The sequence below is a fragment of the Populus alba genome, chromosome 19 (genome assembly GCF_005239225.2).
Source record: "Populus alba chromosome 19, ASM523922v2, whole genome shotgun sequence".
NCBI lineage: Eukaryota > Viridiplantae > Streptophyta > Magnoliopsida > Malpighiales > Salicaceae > Populus > Populus alba.
This window is the reverse complement of record NC_133302.1, coordinates 10,139,167-10,151,727: the sequence shown is the minus strand read 5'-3', so window position 1 is coordinate 10,151,727 and position 12,561 is coordinate 10,139,167. Positions and strand designations below refer to the sequence as shown.

Here is a 12,561-nt window from a genome sequence, read left to right as displayed (position 1 = left end):
AAAGCGTGGTTAATATTAACCAAACACTTTAAATCAATATTCGCTTCCAACTATTGCCGGAATTGTAATGCCAAACGGGCACTAAAATTTAAATTTTTTTAAATTAAGGCAAACAGTTAATAAGTTATGCTAAAAGTTTCTTACATCACTAATTAACCACGTAGATCAAATCATATTATTGAATTAAAACTAGAAAATAAAGATAATTAATTACGAAACTAAGCTAGTAGTGGGCTATTTAAAAGTATTAGAAAACAAAAATATCTCCCTTTTCATATATATATATATATATATATATATATATATATTAAAAGTGTTTTTTTAAAAAATAATTTTTTATATGTATTTTCAAATCATTTTAATATATTATTATTAAAAATAAAGTTTTAAAAAAATAAAAAATATATTATTTTTGATGTATTTCTAAACAAAAAACCATTTTAAAAAATAACCATTATCACACTCTTAAACATACTCAAAGATTATTAAATGTGCTTTTGAAACAATTCCTTCATGCATAATATTTATGTGTTTTGTTTAATTGAAATAAAATTTTTCTATAATACATGTTTATTATATTTCATTGAAAATGTAAATAAGATTACTATTTTTACCCTCACAACTTTACATTTTTACATTATATTACCTTGTATCAAATTATATTTACCAAATAATATAATATATTTATTAACAAATTAAATTATATAAAATATTTGTTACTAGATTATTAAAGTCACTAAAAGACATATTAACTGCCTAAATTCATTTCCTAGCTAACACATGTGTTGTAGCTATCTAAAACATCATTAGTTTATTTTTAACGCTAGGCTGCTGCGAGAGGGAGGACTTTTTGTTTTTTTTTTTTTTTGTTTTTTATCAACATAAAAAAGGAGTGCCGAGTGTTTTTTTTTCATCAAGAAAAAAATTAATTATAAATTATAAATTTTATATTTGTATTTAATAAAATAAATTAAAAATTATTTATACTAATAATAAATAATAATAAATCTATTGATTACATCCAAATATATGTGAAGCCAATGTTAAGGAGGTGAAAACAAATTTAAGGTGGTCAACAACTTCCCCATCAAGTTTCTTTAATTATAAAATAATTATGAGCATGTTATTTATATTATCAAACCCCACCCAAGAAAATAATATAATATATATATATATATATATAATATTTATAATTTTATCATTTAATATATATGCATGCTTCAAATATATATATTACTATTTTATTTTTTTGTTAATAATAAATAATAATTACAAAATAAATATCTATATAGATACCCACAGCTTAACAGATAAAGTATGGAAATTATCTATACCAAAAATATACAGTATAGATATAAAGAAGATGACCCGTGACTACCCAGTTTGGAATAATCAAACTCGACATTTTCTCTAGAAAATCATCAGAAAATAAAAGAAAAATAAAAGAGACCTTCCTTCCCAGGGAAGGGAATTGATTGACAAAAAGACACAGCACACGTGCGTGTCTTTATATATATATATATATATATATATATATATATATGATCACTCACAGGCAACGGCAATAATAACGAAAGAAAGAGAGAGTGGAAGGAGGCATGAATAATAACAGAGTAATGTACAAATCAAAGCTTCAACAACTGAGCCAGCAGAGAGGATGGGGGATCCCTACCTATGATATCACTAAAGACGGACGAGAGCACAGCCCTCACTTTTATGCCACCGTCAACGTCGACGCCACCCTCTTTTCCACTCCTTACCCCTCTTATTCCACCAAGAAAGCTCAGAACGACGCTGCTAAGCTCGCCTATGACTACTTCTCCGACCACTCTCGCGCTTCCTCCTCCTCCCCCCTTAATGGTAATTGAATCCCTTTTGTTTCTTTGTACCGCTTCATTTCTTCCCTTTTTTGTACTTCCTTGTGCTTTAATTGCACTGTATCAGATATTTTAAAGACTTTTTTAGGCTATTGTTTTTAATGAAATGAAATTATCTTGTAAATTAATGTTTGATTAAGAATGAATGCTTGCATAATAACGCTTGCTTCTTATAATTTATTTATTTATTGTTGATAGAATGTATTGATTGATGCCTGTAATCATGAAGCTTTTTATGATAAATCATTCTAGTGGTGCCTATGCTTATTTACACTGCATCAAGAAATTAAGAAACTGGTGTTATGCTGAAGTTTCTGCAGACTGTCCGGGTGGAAGCGCTGGGGAGAATACTCGTCCGTCTCCCGGAGGGCAATCGGTACAAGATGCAAATCAAACTCCCCTGTCAAATGAAGCCGGGACAGTTGCCAAAAATGATGAGAGTTTTGGAGGTGAGAGCAAATTTAGTGTTGATTTTTTTTTCCTTACAAAATCATTACCGTTTCTTAGTGCTTGATACTCATGGCTGCATTCAAAACGGCAACCATTTGTTATGGGAACAATAGGTTTTCCTCTCTAAATTGACAGGCATGCAAACAGGTTATATACACAGCATCTAGAATTTTTTTTGCTAAATCAGTTGTCTTTATGGCGTCAAAAGATTAACCAACCTCCTTTAAAATAAAAATTGTTCGTATTCAGCTTTTGAGAAAAATGAAAGGAACTAAATAGTAACCATAACCACATGGCTGTGCTGCCATATATAACAGAGTTTATGAAAATTCTTGATTGTTGAAGATGGGTTAGATCGCGAATCTTGCTTTCCAGCCATACTTGTGGTGAATGGACTCTTCCCCATGCCCAAATCTCAACAAATGGAGCTAGAGGAAGTCCTTTTAAGATGCTACTAAGCTTGCTCTGATAACTTCCCTTGTGTCTATTTCCCTGGTGTCTCATTCAATACTTTTTTTGGGAATATAGAATGGAGGAAAACATAAGAATTTCTACTTCAATTGTTCTATCAGTCTTTCTTTGTTTATTATTGTTATTGTATTTTCTCTGTGCTCGGTTGTGCCTCGCTTGGCTGTTGAGAATCTGCTGCCTGTAATCAAAATCATTGTTTTGTAATTGGGTAATTTAATTCATTTGGTAGCTTATAGGTTTGTAGCATCTACTGACCATGAAAACCTGATATTGAATCACCTTATTTTGTGTCTTAAATACCGCCCCTGTTTATTTTGTGCCTTGATGGCAAGTCAGTATTTGACACATGCATCTGAATTTTCTCCTGGCTTACAGGTATGCTGCACTTGTTTAAGAACCGGCTGCAAACGTATGCGCAAAAGAGAAATTTCAGTCTACCTTTGTATTCTTGTGAGCGTGAGGGTCCTCCTCATGCTATTCGCTTTAAGTGCAACGTCACAGTAAACGGAAAAACCTACGAGAGTCGGGAATATTTTCCGACATTGAACAAAGCTGAAAATGCAGCTGCAAAAGCTGCATTGATGTCATTGTTGCCGAATGGAGTTGAAGAGGTGATTTTTCTAAATCAACTCATTGTGGTGATGCAAAAATCTGTTGGTTACGCTTGCAATTTTTGTGTTTGTATCTTTTCGACACATGATTACACTTTATGTAATTTATTGTTTTCTTTTTAGGATGAGTCTGGTTATAAGAATCTTTTACAAGATATGGCTCAGAGAGAAGGTTTTGGTTTACCAACTTATTGTACAGAGAAATCTGGTGAATCTCATGCGCCTACTTTCATTTCAACAGTGAAGATAGATGGACGGAGTTTTACTGGAAAAGAAGCAAGAACTAAGAAGCAAGCAGAGATGAGTGCAGCGAAGACTGCATACACAGCTCGAAGACGTTGACTGGTGCTCAATGAGGATGCGGGTTTATGTTATGTATTTATGCATATCCATGGCAGATGTGTGCATGCATATGACACCATAGAACAGTGTACAGATATTCCAACGTTTTTTACTATCTTAGAGTACAAGTCGGTAAGTCAGGATAGAGAGTAACTCAAACTTGCGTCTTCATGCTATTTTAGATAATTTGACATGAACTCACAAAAATCTTCAATGTAGTTTTGTTGAAGAATAGAAAACCACTCCTAGTTTCAGAACCTTCATTTGATGTCATTTCCTACCTGTTCCTATATTGTAATGGGCCAATATATTTACCAAATGCCTTCTTGTCTGCTTTCCAATTCCAGAGAAAAAGGTTTGCTTGTTTCAACTGATGAGCACTATTTTTGCATTTTCTTTCCAAAAGGATAAAAATATTGGAATTGCTGGCAGCAAATTCTGTAGTTAGCAATCATAATCCCTCCATTGCATCTCCAGGGCAAGATAGTTGTTCAGCTATGGCAAGCATCACACCATCGCCTGCCGCAGCCATCTCTTCCTTGCCCAAACATGACCTGACTTCATCTTCTTTGCCTTCTGATTCCCCCACTAATTTAGCCACAAGCTCAAGCATCGAGAATCAAACACAGCCTACAACCTTAAAGATGAACAATTCAAGTAAAATGGATGAGCTTCCTCTCTAATCATCCAATATTCAAAATTCAATGTTATAACTCTGAAAAAGTAAAAAAAAGAAAAAGATCCCATTAATCATGGATTCCAAAAGCTTTTTAGACTTCCTCCCCAGTAGAGAGACTGATAACTCTGAAAACCTTGAATCGGATCGTGGCACCAAGAAAGTGAAATTCAGTGTTACTTTTGCTTCTCTGCAAGTGGACACCATAGATTACAAGAAGGTGGTGATAAAAGGGAATGAATTTGAATCTGAAGCAGTAGCAGTACTAGCCTTCCAGGGACAATCTCATTGACAATATTGATGTGGAGGATGGAGATGTTATGGTTTTGGACGAAGCCTTTTCAAGTGATTGACCTAGAGAATGATTATTTCTTCAATATTTGGAACCAGCTAATTATGTGCATGCTTTGGTTAGTGGTGCTTGAGCAATCTTAGGTCATTGTTTAACAAACCAGCCAAGGATTGAATCTATATTGAATCTATTTTTAGGGCTAAAACTTGGTTGAAAATTATTTTTTTACACAAGTTACTTAACATGAAACATTAATATAATTAAAATAAATTATAAATGAATGACAAATTGAACCTTTAGCTGACATGTTTGTTGTGAAACATAAAACCTTCTATCTCATGTACGAAATAGATGGGATTTTCTTATAGTTTATTTAATAAAAAGTTGAAGTGTTATAAATAACTTAAACATATTGTATGAGTTTAATTCATAAGTGTGCACTTGGCAAACTCAGGCTCAAGCTCAGCCATGAGCCTCGAATCTATTTTAATCTTGGATTTGAATTTAGTATTATAAAATAATTCTTTAACCTATAAAAAACTATTTTTGTCCTTGTTTTGTTCAGTTCAACAAATGAATCTGAGTATTTTTTTTTTCAAAAGATTTTTTTTTAAAATCTAAATAGTTTTTTTCAGCTAAAAAAATTATTATATTTAAAGCCAAAATGTTCAGGTTTAATTTTGGTTTTATGACAAGTAATCACAGCGGGTAATGTTGACGATTAATTCAGGTAATTATCAAAATAAATTTTTTTATTACTTTTGGTTCCAAAATCCACTATAAAAAGGAGACAGTAAGAAAGAAGAGTTTTCTACACCATATTAAAGAATTTTTAGACTCTTCTTTGCGTCATATTTGTAATGTTTTCTCATAAATATAGAGGTTAAGTCCATCCTTGTTAAGATATATCTCAATTACATTACCTTTGCTTCGTAGACATTGTTTAGAGGTCTTTAGAAGTGGATCTAAACAATGTGGTATTGTTGGAATCTTGAAAAGCTTATTGTAAATATCATTTGCACCAAGTGAGAAACAATAAAATCTTAAGGATAAATGATATATGATTGACAATAACAATGCCTTGTCATTTTTAAAGTGCTTCAGAAAGTAAATACTCTTTTTTAGTTTTGTTTAATTTAATACATTATTATGCATACTATATAAACACCCAAAAGAATATATATATAGAATTTATGACTTCACTACCGATTTCTGAATCGACAGCAACGTAATTTTCTCTGCTGATTTCTGAATTGTCTTGAGGAGATGGGAGGGAGGGGTGAAATCAGTTTTGGATAGACCAAAACAAGGATAAGAACACATCTAAACCAACTCCAAACACCCCACCTCATTTAATGGGGAGTATAAATACAAGGAAGAGAGAGAAGGTGACTCTTCCTCTTTCCAAAGTTGTCTACTGCAGCTGCATATTGCTCTTCGCTTCCTCTTTCCCAACATAAACCTATACTAAACCAGTAGAGAGTGCCTTGTGAATGTATGAGGGAGAGATGAGACCTTGAGAGAAAATTGGACAACTGCCTAGAGGAAAAGGAAAAAGGGTTAGAAATCGTGAGAGGAAGAAGAAGGAGGAGAACTAACAGGAGAGGAGAAAGAATACTGTCAAACCTTCCTCAAACTTAGTTAGATTCAAAAGGTATGGGTCATGAAACTCCCTTCCTCTTCCTCTTAAGACCCAGAACCGAAAACGAAGAAGAAGACCCTAAGAAAATTGACCTAAGACCTAAGTTAGTTGTGAAGGAAACTGAAATTAACTAAAAGGACAAAGAAATAGAAACGAAATGAGGCCAATTCCAAGAACATCTAACAAAGAAAAATGAATAAAATGAAAATAACAAATTATGGTAGAGGGCTAGCCTTAACTGTGGGGTTGGCCAGCATGTATGTGTGTATTCTGCTGGGATTTGTTGAAAGATTATATATTGTAATTGATGGTTTTCAATGTGTGTGTTCTGCTGGGATTTATTGAAAGATTATATGCTATAATTGATGGTTTTCAATGAGTGTGTTCTATTGGAATTTATTGAAAGATCATTTCCTGAAATTGATGGTTTTCAATGTGTGTATTCTGCTGGAATTTATTGAAAGATTATGTGCTGAAATTGATGGTTTCAATGTGTGTGTTCTGCTGGAACTTAGTGACAATTTATATGTTGGGGTTGTTACAGCATGTGTGGTGTGTGTTCATGCCAAAATGTGTATTGTGCAGCGAATTTGTGATTCGCTGTCGAAACTAAGTCTTCTGTAGTGAATTAGCATTCTCTGTCGAATTGTGTATTCTGCAGCTAAATTGTGATTCACTATCAAAACTGTGTCGGCTGTAGTGAATTAACATTCGTTGTGGAAACTGAGTTGTCTGTAGCGAATTAGCATTCGCTACCGCAAAACATGTTGGCTGCAGCGAACCAGTTTTTGCTGCCGAATTGGCTGCCTGCAGCGAAATAGTTTTCGCTGTTGAATTGGTTGCCTGCAGCGAAAACTAATTGGGAACCTGCAGTAAACCAGTTTTCACTGCCGATTTCTACAATAGGCCTTCTAGACAGAAATGGCTTAAATGATAGTAACAATTTCATGGTATGATGGTGTAAATATGGAACACTTGAATGTGAACATATGAGCTCTTGAAATAAGTGTGGTGATGAATCTGATTCAAAGATACAAATGTACTGATTTGTGACCATTGATGTCTTAGGTGGTGCGGTCGAGATTGGACCATCGTCAAGACAAGAACAACCCATAGGTGGAGTAGGCAGGTGACTTTCACCTTTCTTTTTCATACTGTGAATAATGAGATACTTTATCATGAATATTACTGTATTGTGTTAGAACATATATCAGATTGTCAAACACTTAAATGTTGACAAATGAATGATTAGCTTTGGCTGATGGCTTCTGAATGGATGGCCGGGACAAATGATTGATTAGCCTCGGCTAATAGCATCTGAAGGGATGACTGAATCAAATGATTGATTAGCCTCGATTAATGGCATCTGAATGGATGATCGGGACAAGTGATTGATTAGCTTAAGCTAAAAGCATCCGATTGGATGATTGGGATAACAGTTGATTAACTTTGGTTGATGGCATTTGAAGTGGATGATGGAGGTGAGTGAATGGTTAACCTCAGAAAATGATGTCTTAAGATGATAGTCGGGTTTAAGATTATGGTTAATTGCAAGAATTGGTGCATCTATATGTGCTACAAGTTGTTTATACAAAGTACATGAAGAAACTATAAATGTCATGCATCAAACATGAGATAATGTTAATGCTTCATTAAAATGCCAAACAATTTAATTATCATCATTATTATTAATAATTGCATTCTCTTAAATGTTTTGTACTGTAGCAGGGACATCACACCAACAAGATGTTTAGAAAACCCAATACACGGGAACCTACTTTTGCAAGAAATCATGTAGTTGCATTCTAAATCACAATGTATTTTATATGAATCAATGTACTGAAAATATAACTTTTATTAGATCCGTTTGTTTAAATTCATGGTGACTATTAGTAGGATAGTAATGCAAACTCATGTCTATGTATGTATATTTTTAATCATGCAAACATAATATTATGTGTTTATGTAAGATTCACTTTTAAATGAAATGTTGATTGTTTTTGATGTATGGATTGTATCTTGATGATGTGAGGGAACAGGTTCGCCGATTATCGACATAATGTGTGTTAAGTACAATTTTTTTTTTTACTATTGTTTTGGGCTTGAAAAGCTGGGTTGTTACATACTATGATTGTTGTTCAATCTCTTATATTCTCAATATGTTTGCTACAATCTTTATATGTTTTTATAATATTTACAAGTTTTCCATAATATATAAAATTGCATGCTTATAGTTTCAACATGTATGAAAACTAGAGTTTCCTTAAACATATAATTTATTTAGAATGCTCTTATTATGATAAACTAAACATCAAAGCTTGCTTGTCTAATTATTTTAGACTACAATCATAAGGCTTTATTCTTTGTATTTTTTTGTTTAGTTTATACATGTAATTTCACATCTTGTATTATATATTTATTCCATTTAAAGCAATTTCTATGCATGATGCATGTCACAATTCCCCCCCCCCCAAGCATCTAAAAAATTGTTTTTGTTTAGTGCATGCTTGTTTATGCAATATGTTCATGCATATCATTTAGTTTTTATTCTAAATTATAATGATATGATGCATGTCTAAAAGAACTAAAATAATATTAAAGCATTTATTTTATCTTGTATAGTTGGAATATTTTTGTTTGTTTACTTGCTTTACAAGCTTTATGTTAGATGTTTTTATTTTCATGTGAGGATCCAAAACTTATTTATAAATATATGGCTATTACTTTTTTTTTTATATAGATTTTATGATGACTTCAACTCAAGAATTGGTTGTCCTAGCCAATATTGTTTTGACAAGTACTATTTATGAAGATTTCACAACATCTTTTGTGGTGCTTAATGAGAAACCTGAAAAAATCAATAGATTGAACTTTAAGAGGTGGTAGAAAAAAAATTATTTCATCTGACTACCTTGAACTTAATAAAGTTCTTGACTGAGGAAGCATCAAAGTTGCCAAATAATAATTTGATCCCATTATTGTGGTAGCTATGGACGTATGGAGTCATAATGATTTTGTATGCAAAAACTACATTTTAAATGGAATGGACAATACATTATATGATGTGTGTAATTCAATCAAGGTTGAAGATGCCCATATGAAAAAAATTCATGGTCAATAAATTTTTATATGGTTGATTTCATCTCATCTTGCATGATATTCGTGATGAAGGTATGTTACTAAGTGAATCATTCCAAGTGGTTATCATAATTGAAAAATACCACCATCTTGCATAAGTGAAGATATTATTCCAAGGTTAAGGATAAAAAAGGACAATAAGTTATTTAAAAAAAGAGCCAGCTCTTTCTCTTTTCTTTTGATTTCTGGCCAAATGAGTCTTTTTTTGATATAAAAATATTCCAAAAAAAAATTAGTGTTCTTTGTTGATTTATTTATAGGTCCCTTACATTTTTGTTTTTGTTTTGTTTTGATAGCTTTTACAAAATATTCAATTTATGGACTGTTACTGTTAAATGCGAATATAATATGTAATACATCTTTTTTTTCCTTTTAAAAAAGGGTAGTAATAATAATAAAAAAATATGTTTCCTTTTCTTTTAATTCAAATTGTATAGATTTATTCACTAGCACCAAAGTCAGGAATACTATACTTTTTGGGTTACACAATATTTACTAACACTAGAGTTGAAAATATTCATAGGCAAATATTCACTAACATCATAGTTAGGAATATTATAAACAGACCATTTAAAGCATAATACAACAAATCTTTAGCAATTCAAGACAAAACCAGCATTGCAGACTACCCTAGGTAGAACATGTAAGGGGTGATAATATCTTTCCTTTTGTGTAACCAGTCTCAGACCATAGAATATCTGTTGACTAGTTATGATTCCTAATGACTATAATACTAGATGTCGACTCCTTAAACTAGACATTTTCCCTTAAGAATAAGATGTCAGTTATCTGTTTTTTGCATTTTTAGAATTTATTTTTTAAAAATATCATTGTGATGTTAGGAGCAACAAAGGATATCCATCTTAATGCTAAAATAGAATCAATAAATGTTGTATTTTTTCAAGATATGCTTCCATCAAGAAAATAGTTCAATGAAGAAAATGATTAAAGCTACCTTAAGTAGTCATCATCAATTGAAAAATGATGAAGTTAAGCCTAAAGCGAGTAAAAAGAAAAAAAAATAAAAACCAAAATGATTAGTCCTGATTTTTTAATATACATGTTAGAAAATGAACCTTGAACATGTTCTAAGACAATATTTTATGCTAAAGCTTCTTATAAAAATAAACAAATTGATAGTGAAATTGAATCAATTACGAATAAATCATACATTGAAACTAATGGATCTTTCACTTGGAAATAAACAATTAAGACATAAATGGATCTTCCAAAAAAAAAAAAAATGAATGTTGATGGAATTATTGATAAATAAAAAGTAAGACTTATTGTTAAAGGATTCAAACAACATGAAGGTATGGATTATTTGGACACTTATTTACCGATATCTAGATTAACTTTCATTCGAATGTTAATAGCCATCACAACTAACAACAAACTTGAAATACATCAAATAGATGTAAGAATATCTTTCTTAAATGGTGACCTTGACAAAAAGATAGAGCAAGTCGAGAGGTTTATTATAAGTGAACAAGAAAAGAAAGTCTATAAGTTTGTGAAGTTATTATATGGTTTAAAATAATAACCTAAATAATGATAAGTTTTAAATGAATAAAATTGATAAATATGTTTATATATATAAAAAATAGATACAAATTATATCATTATATGTCTCTATGTTGAAAACATGCTAATGTTAGGTAACAATGATAACATGATTAGTCTACTAAAAAATATTAATTAATAAGTTTGACATGAAAGATTTCAGAGTTGGAGATGTCATACCAGGAATAAAAAATTCTAGTGCATCTAATGAATTAGTATTGTTCCAATCTCATTATATTGAGAAAATTGTCGACAATTTTCTAAAAGCGATAATAGCATTCTCAAAATACAAATTGACATAAGGTTACATCTATTTAATATAGATATAAGAGATAAACTAATTATAAGATTTCAAAAAAATAAAAAGCCCAATGTACGTCATGAATTGTACAAGACCTAATGTTGCTTTCTCAATTAATAAATAAGTAGATTTACGAATGATCAGAGTATGGATCATTGAAAAGCAATAAAAGGGATAATCAAGTAGTTGAGATATACTTTGGACTATAGACTACACTATATTATTTACCTAACAATACTAGAAGGGTATAGTGATGCTAAAAAAATATTTAATATTAAGGATTTGAAATCCACGAGTTAATATATCTTCACATTTGATTGCACAATTGTGTCATCAAAATCCTCTAAGAAAACTCCATCACAAGATAAATGATGAAATTAGAGTTTATTGTGCTTGATAAATCTAGAGAGAAAGCTAAGTGACTTCAGAATTTCTTAGAGGATATTTCATATTGACCACAACCAATGTTATCAATTTGTTTCAATTGCAATAGTCAGTCTGCAATTAGAAAGACAAAAAGTAGTGTGTGTACACTGTTAAACAATTGCTTTTAAATTGAATTATTTTCATCAAGTACGTAAATTCAAAGAAAATATATATTAGATCTGCTAATCAAAGGTTTATCGAGAGAACTTTTGTATAATTCATCGAGAGGAATGAGATTTAAACCTTTAAAGATAATATATATATAAAATAATGGTAAACATACCTAATTTATCAAAGATTCTAAGATTTATATTAAAATAAAAAACTAAGTAATATAACGTTTTTGGTAGAACTCGGAAAATATTATTTCTAGTTTATTCATATAATGAAACATGCACTAGTTATAGGGTGATAATAGGTGAGCTATATTTTTGATAATTTTCATATCTTGGTATGCCATATGAAGTATAAAGAAATACTTTTAATGAAAGATTACCTATATGAGTAATCAATAAGGTTATTTTTAAAAAATTTTTTTTGATAAAATAATGAATTCTTTAAAGTACTTATGAGTCCAAGAATTGTTCAATGCTAAAATAAACACAACAGTGAAAAATAAAAGAAAATATCTAGATAAAAAACCATGTGAAAGATATTATATTGGCTTACACAAAAGGCTGAATAGTTCAATACATTAAATTCATTATTTAACCGAATAAATCTAATAGTCTTTTATTAATAAAGGTTCAAAGCTAAAAACTACCCATCCTTT

At 30.9% G+C, this 12,561-nt stretch overlaps 1 protein-coding gene across 2 annotated transcripts; it reads left to right on the top strand.

Annotated features, from left to right (window-relative positions):
- Positions 1-1,451: 1,451 nt before the first annotated feature.
- On the top strand, positions 1,452-4,121 carry LOC118027776 (double-stranded RNA-binding protein 4). 2 transcript variants are annotated; one of them, XM_073406731.1, is made up of 4 exons: positions 1,452-1,860; positions 2,198-2,326; positions 3,174-3,409; positions 3,533-4,121. In XM_073406731.1, exons 1-4 carry the CDS (start codon positions 1,599-1,601, stop codon positions 3,749-3,751), a joined length of 846 nt encoding a protein of 281 aa, XP_073262832.1. In that variant the 5' UTR covers positions 1,452-1,598; the 3' UTR covers positions 3,752-4,121. The 2 variants fall into 2 exon arrangements, with proteins under 2 accessions (XP_073262832.1, XP_034887151.1); XM_035031260.2 differs by having other exon boundaries at positions 1,453-1,860; positions 2,189-2,326.
- The last annotated feature ends 8,440 nt before the right edge of the window (positions 4,122-12,561 follow it).

Bases quoted from the DNA above. Each gene is read 5' to 3' on its own strand.
- LOC118027776 (XM_035031260.2), top strand. From the start codon at position 1,599: ATGAATAATAACAGAGTAATGTACAAATCAAAGCTTCAACAACTGAGC. The intron at 2,327-3,173 runs GTGAGAGCAAAT...CCTGGCTTACAG, and splicing joins AAATGATGAGAGTTTTGGAG to GTATGCTGCACTTGTTTAAG. The intron at 3,410-3,532 runs GTGATTTTTCTA...TTTTCTTTTTAG, and splicing joins TGCCGAATGGAGTTGAAGAG to GATGAGTCTGGTTATAAGAA.